Source organism: Ptychodera flava, chromosome 10 (genome assembly GCF_041260155.1).
Source record: "Ptychodera flava strain L36383 chromosome 10, AS_Pfla_20210202, whole genome shotgun sequence".
Classification (NCBI taxonomy): Eukaryota; Metazoa; Hemichordata; class Enteropneusta; family Ptychoderidae; genus Ptychodera; species Ptychodera flava.
Window position 1 is genome coordinate 10,815,097 of NC_091937.1, and position 22,217 is coordinate 10,837,313.

Below are 22,217 nucleotides of genomic sequence, written 5' to 3' on the forward strand. Positions count from 1 at the left end.
CTATCACTGTTTCACGGGTTGAACATACTGCAGATTGTGAGTGACTTCTAACTTTCAATCCGACTGAAATGGTTATACAATTTCTATGGACACAGAATTGCAGAAGTGGAAAGATGCCCAATGGAGGCCTTCTAGTTAGTTGTAAACAAACTCGGCATAAGTCCCATTGCAGAACGATCGCGATGTCAGCTGGGGTGATGTCGAATGGAACAACTGAAACATTGTAACAATTTCGCAGAGACCCCTGGATGATTGACAGGTTACCTTTTGTTCGATGCTGGATTATTTTGGCAGCGCGGCGGTCGACCGCATTGCATGCACTGCAGATCGACAAATTCCACCAATTTCTTTCCATGAAAATCGGCGGTTAAAACACTCTTCCTTACAACAATTTTCACTCTAAATCATCGCCGATGAAAGGGATTCACTGCTATTCTTTTGAGAAGGCAAGGAGAGGATAAAAATTAGTACCATACTTATGAAATCATCACATTTTTCACTCCATGATTTACGCGAGTACCGGACGATCGACCGCAAACAGTATTATTATCTCGCGGGTCATTAGTACAGTAGTACACACGGACGGTATCACTCGCGTTTCTCCTAGCGCTTGCATGTTATTCTATCGACTACCGTAATGGATATGTCAGTTCTCTTTAAAAATTGATAGATTTGATCCAATGAACTTGAAACATTATAAACATTATTAAAAAATTAAACACTGTTTTCCAACCTCTTCCTTCAAACTCGTATTCGTCGCTAAGTGTAACGTGTTGACGGACAACATGCACTGTACTGCATGCCTCGTGGCATGGCGCTACCGCCGCGTACACTGGACAGTGCGGTACAGTACGGCATCGCTCCGTTAGTTTACATTTTAAAGGCAAAATTTCACATTTCTCATACTACCTACTCCTTTATCGAATGTTGCAGATTGATAATATATCAATACAACTGTTGAAATCGTGAATGTACATGCCCAGGCGCCCCCCCCCCTGCTTGTTTGATAGACGAAGCCAGGTCGGTTCGATACTGCATATCAACATAGAACAAAAAATACATGTATTAGATCGAAGAAAATGAAAAGTAATAAAATATATATAGCAGATGAACTTACCATATTATCCCTTGACTCTTGTAACCCATACTGGCTGCAAAGAATGTCAATTGTTCCCTGTTATTTGCTGCAAAGTTGGGAAGACTCGCTCGTATCCAATGTGACAGCCGCGGCCGTACGTACGGTGTACATCACTACCCTGCTGTAAAAGCAGCCATAGGATTTATCTTCATCAAATGAGGGCCAGGTAGTGCGCTACTTTTCCAAATTTTTCAACTTCTGAAGCAAATAACCTATGTGCCACATTCCTACATTTCTTGTTCGGCTCGAAGTTGTGCTGCTCCGCGAAAAAAAACACTCGTATACAGCAGGCTCCATGCACAGAGTGACCGAGCCCATCTATTTTCACTAGGCTAGGGGTCTTTTCATCACCTAGGAGACGTACGTTTCTACCAGGCGGCCATGACAGTCAGTAATCTATATCTTTTTTAAAAGTGATCTATATCTTTTTAAAAGTGATATTTAAGCCCAGACAAAAAGTGATCTATATCTTTTTAAAAGTGGTCTATATCTTTTTAAAAGTGATCTATATCTTTTTAAAAGTGATCTATAAGCCCAGGCAAAAAGTGGTCTATATCTTTCCAAAGTGGTCTATATCTTTCCAAAGGGGTCTATATCTATGTTCACTAGGCTAGGGGATCTTTCCATCACCAAGGAGACGTACGTTTCCAGTCGGCAATGACAGTGGTCTATATCTTTCAAAAAAAGACCCCCTAAGTTACCCAAGTGTTCTATATCTTCCCCCCCAAAAAGACCCCCTAACTTACTCAAGTGTTCTATACTGTATCCCTAACTACTGTTCTGTTTCATTATGCCAGAAGGGCGAGTAAACACATCTGTTGTTTAAGTAAATTTACTTTTATTTTTAATCCTTTATTTATATATTTGACGAGAGTCGTTTTCTCTTTATTTTAGTGTTCTGTTTCACTATGCCAGAAGGGCGAGTAAACACATCTGTTGTTTAAGTAAATTTACTTTTATTTTTAATCCTTTATGGAAAGTGGGGCAATGTGGCCGTCGGGGCAAGTGGGCCATTTTCTATTTTACGACAAATTGTGGTTAAAAGCGATCTCCCCCTTTACGGCAAGTTTACGTTCCAGTATACCAGACATCAGACGCATCCAGCCGATGGTGGCAACTGTCAGCAGACGCGCTGCTTTCAGGTAAAAATACGTATTTTCTTCTTAGGGTTGCGTGTTTTGCTACTGGTCACGTGTCCATTAGTATGTGTAAAAGTGGCGATAACATGGATTTCGACCGTATTGTATTGATATGATTATTTCGATAAAAAATAATTATGTAAACATGACAGAGACAACGGTGCCTTTGTTTATGGCGCCAAATAATGAACGATCAATAACAGTTGTTGAATTATTACACGATTTTTGATAGAAATCGTATTTATTTTTCCAATATGGCCGCCAAATTCAAATATAACGACATAAAATGAAAACATCTTGTATTTTTCTAAGATTTTAGTATTCACATTTATCATTGTATTTTGCATGTATAAATAACTCCTCCTTGTTAACAGTACAAGTTTTGCTGCATGTTTTACATTGTATGCGATAACAAGAGTCGATTATTTCCTTTCTTGATTTCCTTCGGCGGCCATTTTTAAATACTTCTCGTGGGAAATACTGGTAAAATTTGAGAATTTTATTTATAAACTGAATATTCTCGATTACAATTTAATTCATCTATCAAAACATATATATTATTGAATAAATATTCCATGGCAGCCCATTGAATCAGTACTGCAAGTTAGATTTTACTAATATGGTGACATGTTTTGTGACTGGCCCACTTACCCCAAGTACTCTGGGCAAGTGGGCCACCACATATAGTGAATTCGAAGCTGTGTACTGCCTGAAAAATTAATGTTTACAATCAGAAGCAGCTGGCCTATAAACACACAGACACATCACATAGGAAATAAATAGATAAATGAAAATTAATTAATAATTAAATGAATAAACGAATTTATAAGTATACAAATATAATATCGTTTATAATAATATAGATAATATATTTATTTGCATAAAAGTAATTGAATAAATTAATTACATATAAATTTATTGATTGATAAATTGATGATGTAATGAATTAATTATTCAATAAATTAAAATTATATATTTATTGATTTATAATCAGTTAATACATAAATTTATTAGCTTATAAATAAATAATATGTAGGTATTTATTTTTTGTATGCATAGCATGTATCTAATATTATGTGTAATATATGTGCGTGCGTATGTGGATAACTAAATATGCCTGACTAAGAATGTGTATTTATATTGTGAGGGTAATACCGTCTATTATATGTTATATAACTATGATTTTTTATATATTTGCTGTACAACAGGACATGGTAAGAAGAAAAGACTTGCCCGAGAAGCAGGGCTTCTTGCCCTATCTGCCATGCAAAATAAAGTCAGAGCAGTTCGCTACGACTGGTGGAAGTAACGAAAATGTACAAAATGACACCATGGATCATGCACTGGTGTATTTGGTTAATCTAAATTGGAACAATTCTGCTGTTCGGACCACAGCAGCAGTGACAATGATTAAAGGACAAAGTCACTCATTTTGACATTATTCCAGCTATTTAATTAGATTCTTGTGAAATATTATTGTATTGCTCTGCTTATTGAAATAGGCTGAATTACCAGTTGTCTCAGCTCAACTCACACCCTGTACATGGACATAAGGCATGATTACTTCCATCATTTAATTTTTGGTAAGTATCAAAAATTGCTTTGTGGAAGAATTCATGCATTATAACCAGGCATATGGTGAGAGTTGAACTGTAACAACTGATAATTCAGCATATTTCAGTGACCAGAGCAATACACTAATATTTCAAGTGAAACGAAAATACCAGAAATAATGTCAAAATGAGTGACTTTGTCCCTTTAAGGTGGTTGGAAAGGCTATTTTGGACCAAAACTTAATTCAGAGTAAAATTCAAATTTTAAATGTTAAAGTCAAGATGTTTGGTTACAATTTTTGGGATAACTCCCATTCTTTACATGTTCTCCGAAGAATTTAAAAATTTTAATATTTGCAGCCATGGTGTTATATTAAATTAATGGCTTGTGCAATTCTGTACAGTTCATATAACAGCATTCACGATTACGCAACATTTTGCATATTTTAAACTTTGAAAACAACTCTTTCCGCATTTTTTGCTTTCCTTTGCTTTGCATTTTCAGTATACAATGATTACAGAAATATATTTCACAAAGCACTGCCCACTATATGATCAATACTACTGCTACTTTGTCAGGTGACTTCATGGAGAATTATATTTCATGAAGGCTCAACCAGATTCATAGTTTGTAAGATCTGTACACAAAACGAGTGATTTATTCTAGCAACAATTTCATGTTAAAAACTGATGCAATACGTCATTTGCATGTGATGGCGTAAATCAGTTGATAATTCAGGCCACTGTCACATAACTCAAAGGACTGCTGAATGACACTATACTTAAACAAAAGTAAGGTGAACTTTACTCTGAATTTTGTATGCTAGTCTGCATTGCCATTGCCATTCTGTAATGTGTAGTTCTAAGTTATGAGATGCTGTAGCTACAAAAATGTAGCGAGATGGCAAGGCACAAAAATACTAAAGCATGGTCAGGCTGATAGTTTAGTGCTTAGATATCTGTGAGAGCTACCAGTAATTGAATCCAAATTGTTGAGCATTGCTCAGTTCTCGCGTACTATCACAATGTTTTCCAAGTTGTAAGGATACAGTTACTTATTTGAAATAAAAAATTACAATGTATTGTTATATTAATTGTAAAATTGACAAAAAATGAATAAAATATTTATGCATTAAGTGTTCTTTATAAAGATAATCATTTAAATTCATACATCTTTCAAATAGGTGATAAATTAATATTTATACATAGATTTGTACATCAAGCAGAAATATCAGCCTTGGGGAAAATTGCATATTATTGGTGGCCCACTTACCCCAAATAGTGGGGCAAGTGGGCCACTTCAACAAATATTTTTATTGGCATGTCATTTGCATAATAATATTTCTTTAATATCATTTATTATACCATTATATTTCATTGATCTCATTTTATATTATTACCATATTAACATGAGATTTAATGAAGTCGTTACAATTATATAAAGCAAAATACCACTAATGTTATTAAAACAAGTGTGTTTTTTAACATGTTGTAATCAAAGTGATGAAGTGGCACAGTCGCTAACTGAACAACTTTCCATTTTTTTTTAAATCTTAATGATCAGCTTAACTGTTTCCTCTAACTGAAACAACCCGGATTGTCACAAGTTAGATAGAGCTGTAACATGTAAATAAAACATTTAATATATTAAATAAAATCTATTTCATTTTTTGATGAAGCCAAAGATTTCTATGGTGTGCTTCTGATACCAATATAGTGCAGTGTAAATTTTGACAAGACTAATTCTTTCCTCAAATGATTTTGTAATCTTTCACTTTTGAGGCGCACACAATACCTTAACAGAACCACCAAACACGGTCATTATCCGGGTGAAGAAGACGTGGATATAGTTAAGATAGTACAATAAGAGTGGATGAAGTGAATATAGTGAAACATCGGCCCTTCTTTTTAATCAGTTTCCCCTAAGTTTCCAAGCCCATTTCTCGTCTTACTCACAGTCCCTCCATACACCGGTTGGGAAATGCCTGGGTTCCTCCTATTGTTACGACGCTCCTTATGGTTTGATAAAATGTCTGTGTTTGTAATTGTAGGGCTTTTTTCATTTCGATTTGAATACAATCCACCCCACACCAAAAATAAACATCACATTTCATGTGATACCTGTCGTAAAAGTTTATTATCAGGCGACTGGTAGAGTTTACAGAAATGATACACGAAGACAGCAGCTGTCCGATGTTTGTGTCCGTCATAGCGAGCTAGCGATAATGGTCCAGTGAATACCGCTGAGGATGCTTGATCCGAACGAAATTTTTATTCTTTTGATTAACGTGTAAACGTAAGATCGCTTAGATCGCTGATAAGGAATATTTACAAAGCGACTAAACCTATGAAGGGTATACTATTTTATTCATATTGTCGTCTCCCATGTTCTAATCAGTAAGATACACGAGAGAAAAATGCCATCGAAGTGCATTGATTTTTATATTTCATAAGCTTATATTCCTTTGAAATCTATGCTTACAGTGTACATGCTAATGCGATATGATATCGAAGGAAATATTTAGTCAACGGTTAAGTGCATAATAGCCAAGGAAGGAATTGATTTATTGTATATTTATTTTAATATTTAATATTTATTTTGATAGCCAACATTCAACAAGCGCCATGTGCTTGTCTAGGGTCTCTGACTATAGGGGTGTTCTCACTGCAATGTTTTCGCAGGCCCAGCAACGCTCCTGATCAAAGTCCGACTTAAAAAAACGTGAGAACAATTACCAACGATCCTGTGCCAGCGTCATTTCAGGAGTCGAAAGGTTGACCTGGGTCCATAGACAGTAGAGTTTCTCTACTGTCTACGCCGAGTCCGAGCTCCTACTTAACTTCAGCGTTCGCTGCGCGTGTGTACGCATGGGTAATTACCGACTTCGAAAACCGTTCCCATGTTGCGACTTTTGGGCATATTTTCCAGGTAACTTATGGCCTTTGTTCAGTTTAACCATGACAGACGTGTCCTACGCAGCCAGACGCGGTAATAATCGGTTCAGAGAGGAAGTAGCGCTTTTGCTTGCCGCATCGCGAGAAGAGAGCATCAAAAAATTGATGGACGGCATTTCTAGAGACAGTGCAGTTAATTGAACCGTAGGAAATAAAGAAAATGTGTACGGGCATGTGTCCCTCGGAATGGGTTACTTTTCCACAAAGTATCCCTGAACATGGATCGATTTTTCATCCTAAAAACTCTAAATACATTAAGAGATATGGGTTGATAACAAAGCAAATGCCCTGTTCTTTAGGAAAACCTTCACATGCATGCAACAGAATAAAGATGAAAATTTCCAGAAATTGTCGAGCAAAATCCCTAACAATGAGTCGTGGTTTATTGACTATTCATGGTAGATGTTTTCAAATCGGGTGGCACACCCTCATATGAAAATATAAAGAGTACCTGGGGGTGGGGGCAGCCAATGAACTAAAGAGAAGTCCGGAGCAGAGGTGTTACCAAAAAATAAAACCATGAAGGCAAAATTTAAAGACATAATCAACCACAATAACAGGAACGATCGGGGAAGGAAGGCCCATGCTATTCTTTGATGAACTTTGTGAAAACTTTGTGCGATCAACAGGCGATAAATACATAAGCCATTTTGTTGTTGCCTTGATGCCCAACATAACCGCACAGGTAATTTAGGTCGATGTCAGTTTCAAAACAAAAAACTAAACTTACCAGCATTACCATGCTGCAAACGACCTGAAGATGAAAAGTACAAAAAACTCACAAACTTTACAGAAACCCTGCGCGGACAGACAGTGACAGATGAGAGGTTTTCAAAGTTTTAGTTAATGTGATCTTTATGTAAGCATATAATACAAAATACAAAGAATAGTATTAACCAATATCCAGGCTTTCAGAAAATATATACTTCAATGGGGTTACAAGATCAGGTTTTTTTTAAATTCATAGAATTCAATATTTTGATACTTGTTGTGGTAGATGAATCCAGATGCAAATCTACGGGGCCACAAAATCTCATGTTTAGCACTACTCACACTTATTTTGAAACATGTACTAGTAGAGAAAAGTAACCATTCTTGTTTTCCTGAACGTCGCAAAATTCAAATTTCCCATGGAATTTACAAAGAGACAATGGCAGCAATTTTTGAATTTCAAACATCTAAAAGATTAAGTGACTATCTTTCCTCATGAAAATTGTATTTTGTCCTAATTAGAGAAATGAAACTTTACTTTTGAAGTGCGCATTATCTGAGAAATATACTGTGGTTGGCGATTTCCCAAATTACAGCTCATTAGAATGACACAAAGGAACAGTCAAGCGGAGGTCTATCTCGTCGACAATTTCCCTTTACCGCGACTTTGATCTCACAATATCTATATCCAATGGTTAGAGGGACTATGATTGTGCACGTAGTGGTCAATCAGTTTTCCTTTAGATATAATCTTCAAAGGTCGCTATTTAGGATTCCCATAGTTACGATGAACGTGAGACTCCTGTTACATGTGTAAAACATATCACGATCGACTGACATTCAGAGGTCGACAAAAGTGCTTTGCTGTAAGTACAATTTTTCTAATCGCAGGGCGGTAATGATCTTCAACTGGACGACGTCCCGGGCCTATCTTCATGCAAATATTATGACCTATTCAAATAAGATGACCCAGGCCTATCCACAATACAATTACTCAGTACATAGACCCCAAAAATGCTCAGTAAATATACACATCATGACAGAAGGTGACCCCGACCCATCCACAAATACATGTACACGACATGGAGATAACCTTGGCCTATTCACAATACAAGTACATGTACAAGCTATCGAAGATGGCACAGGCCTGTTATCATTACAAATACATGTACACGTTATGGTAGATGATCCAGGCCTATCCAGAATACAAATACATGTACACATATGGAAGATGATCCTACCTTCAATACAACTGCATATCACAAACTATGGAAGATGACCCAGGCCAATCCACGATACACGTGCATGCTCACAGTATGAAATGCCCACGGAAAAGTTGAATTAATTTTGGTGATGAATGACACATCATTTACCTGGTAAATCTAATGTAACACCAATGTTTAAAATTGCTCATTGTCCAGTTTGGTATTACTCAATTTAGACTAAATTCATCCCAAACACAAAATTGCCCTTGTATTTGACAAATTCTCCTCGTCTTCACAATCATTACGGACCTGATGCGGGTTTGGAGGATTTTACAGCAGGTTTAACAGCAGAAGTGCCCGAACGCACGAGGGCTCGTACACCGTATTATAAATCTGTATCAGAGCAGTAAAGATTAAGGTATTCAGCAAACCTCTGCCGATTGAAGCGAAGTAGCAATGTAGTATGCAACAACCTCAAATGTTAAGATAGTTTTAAACTTGACACCATTGATTCTACGATTTGCATGGCCCTATCAGTGCACCCCTGTCGATTAAAGATGCATTGCCATGCATGTTGGACACCCCTAGAGGGTTTAAATAGTATTACCACGGACAAGCCTCACTTATGCTGAAGAAATAACGGGCGACGCACTGACCATTAACGTTTATTTATGGGCAAGGGCGAGAGGAAAGCCAAAAATTAACGGAAAGCAACGAACCCAAGAAATCCGTCAAAATTTGCGAGAATTTCCCAAGCGAACGACAACTGGGCCCCAGAACTGAGCAATACGCGACGCACTGTCACGTGTGGTGTAAAAATCAGAAAAAATTGGCAAATCCGAGATGCTTTCAGAAAAAAAAGTGTCTCAACTTGGCTAAAAAGTGATCCATTTTATTTTGTGAGTGATTATGATTTACGTTTCATCTGTAAAGTTACGAAACTTTGCGTTATTAATCTTATTATTCATATTTACGGGCATATAAACAAACCATTACTGTGTATTTGCGGTCAGTCATGTGGTTCAGCTCGACCAATCAAAATGCGACGGGCAGGGTATGGCAATATACTAATGGTTTGATGCTACATAGTACGCATTCTGTGATTAAAGTAGTTCGAACATATAATATTGGACACACATAAAGGCACGATGACATTCTTGCTAGGTCAAGTTCGATACTTGACCAATCAATTAAACACCTTGGCTGAATAATCAATTAATCAGTATTAATCGAGTGAATGCTCTCGTGCTAAACTTGTCATCTAGATATATAATAGCTAGCGTTTGTAATAGTTTTCGTGTATGGCATTTAGCTGGTGAAACATGATTCCATAAGTGACTAAAATTACATTGGCACAAAGAAGCACAATGATTTACCAATTTAAGGTAAAAAAGCTACAACTTTGGCCCAAAATTTCATGTTGACATTCAGCAACGTTGCAAGTCTTAGTCATAGATCGCCATTTATCTTACGGCGAATACCGCCGTACAGGTCAGATTCAGGTTTGCCGGGCAGCCATACTCGTGTCAGCTGCAAAGGTCAGACTGCAAAAGAACATATACGTACATATGTTAGGTGTGTGCAACAGATGTTATATTTTTTAATATATCTCTCTCATTAACAGGCGGAAGGTTAATCTCGCGACCTTTTCCCTTTTATATCGTAAGTATTGGAATCTGTGACATGGATAATGCATTATCATTAGATATTTGGGTGCAACTATCATATCATCAATCAAACAAATGTATTTTCATTCACACCTAAACTAAAAGTGACAGTAAATTCGTATTTATTGCCAGAGCCTCACGATCAATTTTTCTTCCAGACTGAATTATATGGATGTTGCATTTTAAATGTATGCATCATCAATATGAACACGTAGCGACTGCTCCGTAGCGGATGAGGTTATCCAATCTTCAAACAATTTGCTAAATTTCAGAAAACTCCCTGCCATCCCAAAGACCGTGACACAGAAAATAACGGCAGTTGACGGTTATGAAATAATTTGAAGTTTTCAGTACTTAAGTCCCGGGATAAGTATTAGGCCCTTTCAAACAATGAATTATCTGCAAAAATTTGAATTGGCTTATCACTAAAGGCCTGCTTTGGCGCCAGATTTTCTCATCAGAAAATTAACCCACTAGATTACAATTTCAATGGAAAACAAAGTCTATTACACCTCCATAATCCTCTTACATACTAGAAGAAAGGCGATCCCAGGGATTGCCAAAAGTGCCGTAAAAATATGTATTTTCCTAATGCCCAGATTATGTGACAGGAAATTTTAATAACCTCTAAAATCCATGTTTACTGTCATACAAGTGCTGGGGTGCTTTGGATCGAAATTTGCATCAACGATTGAAAACATAATAAAGTCGAGAAATATGCCTTGATGTTTTTTTATTACTGGCACTCGAAATTGAAAGATTTAAACTTGAGCTCAAACGTTAAGCAGGGATAATTTAAATTATTCTTTTTAAAATCAAGAATAAAAATCGGCGGCCACCATGCATTTTTTCTACCAAATTACAGGCAAATATTTACCAACTCTTCAAATTCAATATGGCCGCTATCCCTGTGTGTACTCCACGGGGAAAATAAATCTTCTATTTCGACAAAAGTAAACCAGTAGTAACTGTATTGACTCCATAACCTCAAATGAGTCCCCCAAAGTGATAAACTTAATAAATATTGTAATAGTTTTAGAGGCCGCATTTCTGTTCATAAGGCGTTTGGGGATCAATTTCTTTGCGACATATGTGTAACTCTTAGGTAACCTTAAGTTTTCATATCAAAATATACTCTGTGAAACAAAGCCAAGATGTATCTTCGCTAGCATGAAAAATGCTATCATCTGGTTAAGAAATTACTTATCCAATAAAAAACTCACTCCAATTGCTCGCTCGACAGAAACCACAAATGGAAATACATACTACATCTAATTAATAAGGTATACGTGACTGTGTACCGCTACATACTTGCCACGTTATACGAACTCTTACATGATTATATGTATACAGAAAAGATTTGAAAAACCACATGAGTCAAAATGAATATTGGAATACTCTCGCCAAGATCTGTGCTGCAGGTTCAGACGACCGTATAAATTACAACATTATTAAGGAAGTAAAATCTGTATATGGGACACCCACTCGATCTCGAGGCAGTGAACAGTACTGAAGAATAGAATAGAATAGAAGGCTAATACAAAGACACGAGGCAACAATCACATTGCTGTGAGGTGAATAGTACTTCTCTAATGAGACATTAGAGAAAGGGCCTAGCTAATCAACGTGTTGTAAATGCACCTTGTAGAATCACAAATATGGATCACTGTACACGGTAAATTTGTCTGGGACATAAATCGTAGGTCATTTTGACACAGCATTGCGTAGTGTTATATTCTCTCCGCCGTGTTGTACCACCAAATACCTGTGAACAGCGGCACTCACACAAATACTGCCAGACAGTGTAGCATGCTCCCACTCTGGTGCTTTGGAGTTCTATTAAAGTATTGAGATTATTATAATAAATGTCATGTATCCCTGTTTCTATAAATTGAAACTCAGATTGCTTGTAACAGTAAGTTTGTCGACGGAAAGGGTCAAATATTGTCGTGTTGGTCTACGTCTTTTACAACTGGAAGTTTTTCGGCGTCCTTCTTCGGATACAATGCAATTCATGATAGTCGTTCTAGCTGAATTTATCAGCAATGTCTATTATATCGGGAAAATCCTTAATGACATCGTAATTCTTTCCTCTCTGAAAGGCTCTTCTCTCGCGAAACACAAACGTCGACCAATTCGATTTCCCAATGCCGACGAACACTTTGCTCCCTTAAAAAATAATAACAAATTAAGATCCTTTCACTTCATCTGACTGATGATTGCAGGATGCATGAAACTTAAATAATAGAATTCATTACTTTGTATTTGAAGTAATTTGTGTTATTATTTACAACGCTCTGCTTAGCATCGAACATTGTAATTTCCAACGAGGACATTATATATATATATATATATATATATATATATATATATATATATATATATATATATATATATATATATTATTGTTCAGTTATTGTCATGTAATAATGGTGAACTAGTGTACATCAGAGTTTCACTCGGTTACACGATCATCAGACTACTACATGTATTGCTGTTGAAAGCGCATTATACAACCTATCTGCATACCATCAATTCATGAATTACCATATGCGCTGGAAAAAGCAACACCAGCTCTTATGATCTTGTAACAGCGTGAAACTCTGAGTCAAAACCGAACGAGTTAATCGTTGTTACATGATTGCAACTGAACACTAAATTACTCTGCGGGACCTTATCGAGGACTGTCTATTTTCAGCGAAGACACACCTATTATATTTATAAACAAATTACTTTAAGTAAAAAGTAATGAAATCTATTACTTAAGTTCCATGCATCCTGCAATCCTCATATATATATATATATATATATATATATATATATATAATATATATATATATATATATATATATATATAGATAGATAGATAGATAGATAGATAGATAGATAGATAGATAGATAGATAGATAGATAGATAGATAATATAGATATATATATATTATATATATATATATATATATATATATATATATATATATATATATATGAATGACTGTGTAGAGCTAAGAATCCTTCAATTCTGTCTGAAGGTTGCAGGATGCATGAAACTTAAGTATCAGATGCTATTACTTTATACTGTTTGTGTTATTTTTCAGTTTGTATAGATAGATACAGAGAGAGAGAGAGAGAGAGAGAGAGAGAGAGAGAGAGAGAGAGAGAGATGATCAAATACAGTAAGTTTTAAAACGGGTTCGGACTCACAACGTAGAACACAGATGTCCTCTTGGGAAATTACAGTGCTCGATGCTATTAGCAATTTACCCCAAGTACACAGTAATAATATCTGTTACTTAAGTTTTATGCATCTTGCAATTATCTAACACATTTTTACGGCTGTGCAGACAAAATATGTTGCGATGACAGTGACAAATACAAATAGTAAAACAAAAACACTGACAGACTAGGACTAGATAAAAGAATCGATGAAAACCCGTAAGACTTGTAACCTCCACAAATGTAATAATCTCCACAAATGTAATATCAACCACAAATGTAATAAAATGCACCCATAAATGTAATATCGCCCATAAATGTAACAAAAATCACCATAAATGTAATAAAAACACCAACACCACACTGTAATAAATGGTAACCATAATTGTAATAAAAAATACACCCATGAATGTAATACTTAACAACCATAAATGTAATAAATCTATTTTGTCATTGCAATTGAGGAATTAGCCCTTCAATATTGATCTATGTAATAAGGAAAGCAACTCCACACATTATCATTTCTTAGTTGTTTGCGTTTTAGTGTGTTTGTACGTATATTTGTATTTTATGTTTCACTGTTTTGTGTATAGAACTGATTGGCCACGGCGAGACACAGCTGTAATATGAATGTCAGTGCAGTCTCTACTCAAGCATGAGAGTGGGGAAGACTGTATAACACTACGACCCTTTATCGCCGTTTTTTCGAAATTTGCCGTACTTTCTTAATCAGTTGCCTCAAATTCGTCTTCAATGGACAAACTGTGTGGAATAATCGATAGATTGTCTGTATTCCTATGTTGTCCCACTTGAAGTTTATTCCTTCACTAGGGATGACGGAATGTCTAATTTTCTTCTACTGTGTTCAAGTTAGTGTTCGTATTGTTTTTTACTAGATTGAAATATATGTTCTCGTCACCATGTTTTGTGTCGTAAATTTCCGTTATAAAGGTTTTATATTTCTCTGTTATTTGTTCTGAGTCATCTGTCTTAAACTTTGTGTGATATCACTGGTTAAAGGGTTATTTTGACGCTTCCTTATTATGTAATTATCAGTGTCTAGAACTGCTGTTCCACTTCCATTATCGGTTTGATCAGTACCTCGCCGTTTTCTGATAGCGTTCTCAAAGTATTCTATTCTGTGTTTCGGATAGAAACCTAGTTTCAGGAAAGCATGCAATAACATTACACTAGTCTTATTAAAGTTATTATTTACTCAGGGCATTGATAAACAAATGATCACATATGCACTTATGGTTGAGTTTTATTACATTTATGGTTAATTTGTTTATTACATTTGTGGTTGCGGGTTGTTACATTTATGGTTGACTATTTTATTACATTTGTGGTTGATTTATTACACTTGTGGTTGATATTACATTTGTGGAGGTTACACGACTGACATTCCATGCATGGCAGTATACATACGTACGTACGTGTCAAACACACATGAATGCAGGCAGGCACACACACACATATACACACACAAACCCTTTGTTGAATTACTTACTTGCACAAATCTCCTGCTCGATCAAAGATATGAAATAATCATCGTCACCAAACGTATCAATATCAGCATTGTGTAGATTTATGACGTCATCAATTGTAATGATACTTGTCAAATTATGAGCAGCGAATTGGTTCAAAACATTCTGAATGGAAACAAAGGTTTGATAAATGATGCAGTTTTCAGTCACATGTATAACAATCATGTAAAGAACAGTAAATGAATAAAAGATGGTGTTATGTAAGTCATTTTCCCCCACACTCATGACCTGAGAATAATTAGTCTAGAACATTCTCAAGGTCATTGTCCTTCACGACCTTGAATTCAATTAATCGTGTTTGGAATGTTCTGGAAATTTAATTAGTTGTGTAAGAGAGATAATTTTAGAGCATTAATTATCATGTCAATAAATGTTCTAGCTTGTTCTTACATGCTCTTATAACCACATGAGTATAAAAAGGGGACCGGCACAGCTTCCAGTCAGACATTTTGGGATCGTGTCTCATGTGTGTTACTTCAAGTCTTTGGAAACTCAAGCCGTATTAATTTCAAGACTTTTCAAGACCTTCACTGCCAACGCTGGATTTATACTGTGGACTTTGTGCAACTTCAAGCCTGCAAACCAAAGGACTGTTCATCAATCCGACTGACTGTTACAACTCTGAGACTGGAGGTTTGCCGTCCCAGTTGGGATGAGTAGCCTGTACACTTTTACAGTTTGTATTCTATCCTCGACTTAGTGCTTAGTTTTATTTTTCGTAATAAATTTCGTTTTATACGGAAACTGCTGAGTTCACCTTTTGTTCGTTTTCTCACACGTAACAATCGGTAAAAATGGAAGATTCTGGTGAAACTTAAATGGAACGTCGGACAAAAGTGAAACGACAAGAAAAGTGACCCGCAGAGAATAAAACACAACTGATGCAGATGAAAAGTGGAGACAGGAACACTAAAGAAAAACTAGTATGGAATAAAACAGTATTTCTAACAGGGGGAAGCAACGGAATAAACCAAAAATACACTTACAAAGGAATTCTTGCTCGCGTTTTGAGATTTACACTATTACAGTTATGGGCAAGAATCTCTCACCGCCAGGGAAAAGCAGTGGAAATTAATGAAGTAACTACATAGTTGTGCTGATAAAATGTCACCAGCCTTTTTGTTACATACGTTTGAACAAGAATGTCCAGATTACTGATGATTATTAGCTCTTATTGTTTCCAATATTATCTTTACTAGTGAATTTCTTTTCAAATACCGGAAATTGAACAAAGCTGGTGATCATTTTGATTGAAATGTTAAACCATTACTGTTTCTATGCTATTTCATGTATTCGTATGTACGCCTCCGAATGTATCCTTCGGTTACTCTGACGTACAATTTGTAACAACTTGAACAGGCAATGTCATAGAATCAGTTGCATGAATTACAGATTGTCTTTTTAGTGTAGAATGATTAAGTGTGTCTTTGACAGATTTAATTCCATAGTTATGTAACTACAAAAAGGACAAGTCGGTTTGTTTCCCTAGGAAGGGTCAGAAACATCTGAAAATTTCTATCCACACTCAGAATATTTTGAACTTGAATATGAAATGATGTACTTGTATTGATGATACACCCTTATCTTTAAAATAAGAGTATACCCACACAACTTTGTTTATGCTTTCTTGATTTCTAAAGGCTTCCCTATGTCTCACAGCTACAGACAGCGTTTTCCATTTGCCCTGCCATTAAAATTTAACCAAAATCACTCATACGTTGAACTCTAAATGCAGAAGCAGTCACATCTTCTGTTTGGTCTACCATTCAAATCTGACTGATTGGTAAAACATGGATACCCGACAAGTTTTTTCACCGCCTAAAGACTTAAACCCCACGAATGTCGTGTTTATCTATCGGACACTCATATAAGCAATAACTTCCACTTTATGTTATAAAGCCCTTAAAGGAAAAGCTGTTGCCCCGTTGCTGGTGTACAATAGTATCGTTGAATTGCTTCCGTCTTGTGTTTCTGGTACGTCTATGTTTATACGAGAGAGATCCACATTTGTACGGGTGCCTAGAAAGTGTTGTTATCAACGTGTATTCCTGCCTTAAGTAACTGACCTGAATCTATACTAGTCTCGAGATTTCCCAAACGTTTGAATCAACTCATGTGAACTGACAAAAGAAAACACCAGAATCGATGGTATGAATAAGCTGGAGAATTGATGTTGATGCTCAAATGGTAAAGGAATCTAACAGTTGAATCTATTGCGTAAATAACACACAAATTCAGATCTCCGTTTTGCTAAATAAGATATTCAACACAGCAGCTGTAAAATACCCCAGTCTCATAACGCACGAACCTACTAGAAACTGTCTGCTTTATCGCCTGGAATATGCCGGCAGGAAAACGTTTTATTCGAATTCTGTTCTATCTGTATCTAACTAGCTGGCTAGCTTTTCATCTAGCTATCTATCTAGCTAACTATCTGCATTAACGCTCGTAGTAATGTAACGTTCAATCTTCCTTTGTTCATATCTTAGAAACGTGTCATTATAACAAGGTTATGTTAAGCAGTCGTTTAGTGTACAAAGTTTACTTTAAATGTATAATTTACAGCTTGAGAGGTTTGAAATAAAATTGACAGACTGCAGTGAAGATGTTGTGAAAATGCGCGGAAGTCATAGATATAAACCACTTTTGAAACTTACCTCACGAGGTTCTCTTGGGGCGCTGGCCATGAAAATGCAACCTGTTTTCTCTTGTGACATTATCGACAAAATGTGTAATGCTATACTCTCCAAAATTCTGTACTGCATCTGCAAAAGCTCACGGCACGTGGTTTCATTGGTACCCGATGGTTTACCGACACGACAACTATAACCGTAGAACAACCGTAGAACGATAGAGAAATGGGAGCAAGTATAAAGCAAATAACATAGGTCGAATTGTATTACTCAACATGCTCCTCTTCTTTAAAAGTCGATAGAGGCCAGCATATGCAATGTTTTAATTTAGGTTTTAGACTGTCGGGAGTAATTTTCTGGTCCCGAATACAGATTTTAAAAAGTAAATAATTTGAAAACATTTTTATAATTTTCAAGTTCAATTGCTTTGCAAAATTTATTTAGTAAATGCCTACAAATTGTAAATTTTAATGTTTTTTAATATATCTATAAGGGAGCGTTCAGTTATTATGGCCGGGGTGGGCCGTCAAAATCCAGGGGTCATCTTAAATTTGAAAACTGCAAAGGGGTCAAGTATTCTTTAAACAGTTCAGAGGGGGTTTCACTTAATTTTCATGAGTATCCGTCCCGTCAAAAACCAGTTTCAGTGTTCAGAAATATTTTGGAGATAAAAATGATTCGCTGCATGATTTCATTCTCTGAAGTCATTTAACTGTAAATCTGAACAAAAGTATAATTATCTGTCACATGAACATCTTGACTTGGCAACTCTGAGGCTTGTCTTATTGTTACTGAGGGCAATGAACAATTCCTTTTAGTTACATATTATTGATATAGCAAGTTTTGTCACGGAAATTATTTAACAGTTACCTGTGCTGAGACTACTATTACTATGAAAAGTGAAATAATACTTTCAGATGAAATTACAATATCATAATTGTTGTCTACATCTGAACTTTTGAATACCCTATTTGAATCAAGTACATTTGTATCAATTATGAAACAACTATAAGAGCACAAATCAATTTAGTTTAGCATTATAAAAAAATTATTCATAGTTTTCTCATAGACTCTAATGTACTAGTGAATCAACATTTCGGTGAAATTCCAAATCCAATTTCTTGCACACACATCAACTTTTAACCATCCTAGTCTAACTAAGTACTTTAAAATGAATTATCAAACGTCTATATATACACAGATTTAGATGGTTTGTATTGAAAAAAATATGCTATAGTTTTCTAATAGACTCCAATGTAAAGTAAATCAACATTTCGGTGAAATTCTAAAAACCAGTTTCTTGCACACATATCCATTTGTAACCACCCTAGTCTAATCAAGTACAATAATATTAATAATTGAGAGTACAAAAATACACAGATCTATTTATTTTTGTATCGGAAAAAATATTCATAGTTTTCTAATAGACTCCCATGTACAGCGAATCTACATTTCGGTGAAATTCCAAAATTCAATTTCTGGCGAACACAACCATTTGTTACCACCCTAGTCTAATCAAGTACATTAATATTAATAATCAAGAGTACTTAAATACACAGGTTTACGTATTTTTGTGTTATAAAAAATTATTCATAGTTTCCTCATAGACTCCTATGTGTAGTGGATGAACATTTTCAGTGAAATTCCAAAATGAGATTTCTTGTACACATAATGTGCACCTTTAACCATCATATTCTAATTGAGTACAATTATTTCAATTATTCAACGTCTGAATATGCACAAGTTTAGCAAGTTTATCATTGGAAACAAATTATTCACAATTTTATCATAGACTCCCTTGTATAGTGGATGAACTTTATTGGTGAAATTCTATAGTCAATTTTTTTGTCCTCATACCAGTTGTAACAACCCTATTCCAATTAAGTACATTTATGTCAATTATCAAAATAATGTCTATAAATGTATAGATATAGTTTTTTATTGAAAAAGTATTACATAGTTTCTCATAGACTACCATGTATAGTGAATCAACATTATCAACAGCTGATTATCAATTAAATCCAAATATCAAAATTTTATATGCACACGCTGGAGCAAAAATATTGCGACCCATTTGTAATTTCTGTCCAATCCCTTTTAGGGGTAATTTCAAAATTATAGCAAGTAAGAAGGGGAAATTTGAACATTAACACCTTGTGAGTTTGTAAGGAGGGTCATTTGAAAAAATCTGAGAATCTTTTTTTTATATTCTATCGTTTCCCCAAGGTGTTTGTGTGTGCAGCTTTACTCAAGCAATGTGGGGTCATGAAATTTTTGTCATCCTAAAACGGGGTCATCAATTTTTTTGTGCAATGGTTAGGGGGCTCACTTATTTTGACTGATGCACAGGAAGAATTTGTCGGCCCACCCAAGCCATAATAACTGAACGCTCCCTAATTTCTGGATTTCAATTGTGATATTGCTTTGTCGTTTACTTTCTACAGTCTACTTAATCGCTAAATTCGATATCTCAACGTGGAAATGCGTTTGATTACTACAGTGAGGCTTCAGTGCATTTATTCTATTTCTGATTATGTAAATAATAAATGTATGTGTTTAACAAAGACTGTTTGACAGGATAACATGCCGCAGAGGGGTGAATCAGGACGCTTTGGTCGACGCTAACATTATCATATTCTTAACTATGCTAAATGTTCTGGTTAGTACATATTTAAGTCGAAGTTTCTGGTAAATTATTCCAAGTTGCCATTATTTGTTTGATGGGATTACTGCCTCATGATGATAAAGAACATATCACGGTCAGGTCTCGCATGCCGCGGATACAAGTGTCTGCATCTGTGATAAAGTTAAATTACAAGGGCTTAAAGATATATCCAAGACGATGTACTTTATTATGTTCTTGTAATTAAGACTGTTTTTACTTTTAGGACTTCACTTTCGGTCACAGGAGTCGCTGTGATGTTTGTTTAGATTTAGGATGACATCAAGGATCGACGCGAAATAGATTCCGACGCAAAAAAACTGATGTCATACAAGGGGGTTATCGTAACGTAGAACGACAAGAGTAAAAATCCCATACTTTGCAGGGAGTTTAAAAATGCAGTTTGTGCATATGTTAATGATTATAACGAGGCAGGCGACAAAGGAAATAGAAATGTCACACGAAATACCATCGTACAAAGGTTACATACCTACACATCTAGAATGGTAAGAATTATGCAACCGTGCATTGATATATGGTGATATACTCACTCTTCGCCCGTCCTGTTCCTCCAATGAAATCCTAACATGGGTTTGCCATCGCAAATATTCGGTAAGACGTTGACAACAGCTTTCTGCAAAAACGACGTCCTCACCAGATGTCCGTCGACAGCGCACGATATCACTGCTTCGTTTGGTAGGTGGACTCTTTCAAAACCTATAGGTGATACCATTACTACGCAACTCTCGTCAGCAGTTTCCTCCATCGCATGCCATGATTCCGGTATCGATTTCGGAAAAGTGACTGACTCAATATCAGGGATGTCAACATTTAGCCTTTCACGTAACCAGTTTCTGCTCTCCTGATAATATCGTGTGATTGGTTTATATACATATCTCGCCCAATGATAAAATGTCCAAGCGGTTTTAATGTGCGAGCCGCATCTGTCTCTGAAATCCTCCATGCTTACAGCCGGTATAAATTGTCTGAGTACGCTTACATTGAATGTTTCCTCAAAAAGAACTTTCCCAATATGATATCTTGTACGATGATGTGTGAAATCCGATAAAACAATAGTTCTATTTGTGTAAACTGCGAATGCTATGGCAATTTTAAGTTGTCTGTATTGAAAATTCGGTCCGCCTCCGCTATGCAGTATAGGTAGTAGGAAACGGTTTTGCATTGCTTGGCGTAATTTACGGGGTAGCGTGTACGAGTAATTACTTTGGTGTACATATTTTATCGATTTCGTTGTTGTCATTCCATCAGAATCCGTTGCGGCTGAGTAAGAAGTCCGCCCCGAAGTGAAGTCTGATGAGAGAGCCTCGGGCATGGTTGTTGTCATGACGTCCGCTACAGGGATATGGAGTAAGGGGTGTGCAGTGACTATCTTGCCGGGAGAAACCGAGCGCGTGTACGTACTTGAAGATGCACCTTTCTCACTCCTCGTTGTCGAATTCCAGTTCTAAGATAAGAATGAGAAAATTTCAGCATCGCTTTGTATGTAAACACTTTGATAAGATTACTCAAATATACAAATGGCGACAGACCAAAATAGCGCGTATATCATTCTTGATCCTTGAGTGTTGACTTCGGAAAGAAGTTCCATTTTAAAAACATCAAGAATCAAATGTAAAATACAACTAGAAATCATCCGCAATCCTTAAACTTTGATCATTACAATTTATCAATAGAATAGTCTTGACAATTTTTTTTAATAGGCTGTAGCATGCAGACATTCATCTATTATAAGACACAAGAAGCTGTAAAAACTTCACACAAATGGTATTGGTG

The 22,217-nt window shown here is 35.9% G+C and overlaps 1 protein-coding gene across 1 annotated transcript; it reads right to left on the reverse strand.

The window, feature by feature from the left end:
- Positions 1 to 10,426: 10,426 nt before the first annotated feature.
- LOC139141969 (uncharacterized) lies at positions 10,427 to 21,908 on the reverse strand. The gene is made up of 4 exons (XM_070711751.1): positions 20,975 to 21,908; positions 17,786 to 17,951; positions 15,092 to 15,233; positions 10,427 to 12,537 (listed from the first exon to the last, which is right to left on the reverse strand). The coding sequence occupies exons 1-4, from the start codon at positions 21,766 to 21,768 to the stop codon at positions 12,395 to 12,397; spliced, it is 1,245 nt and encodes a 414-aa protein (XP_070567852.1). The 5' UTR covers positions 21,769 to 21,908; the 3' UTR covers positions 10,427 to 12,394.
- Between the last annotated feature and the right edge of the window lie 309 nt (positions 21,909 to 22,217).

Excerpts from the sequence above, each read along its gene's own strand:
- LOC139141969 (XM_070711751.1), bottom strand. The coding sequence starts at position 21,768 with ATGACAACAACCATGCCCGAGGCTCTCTCATCAGACTTCACTTCGGGG. Across the intron at positions 15,234-17,785 it reads CCCCAAGAGAACCTCGTGAG|AATGTTTTGAACCAATTCGC; the intron begins GTAAGTTTCAAA and ends GTTTCCATTCAG. Across the intron at positions 12,538-15,091 it reads CGAGCAGGAGATTTGTGCAA|GGAGCAAAGTGTTCGTCGGC; the intron begins GTAAGTAATTCA and ends TTATTTTTTAAG.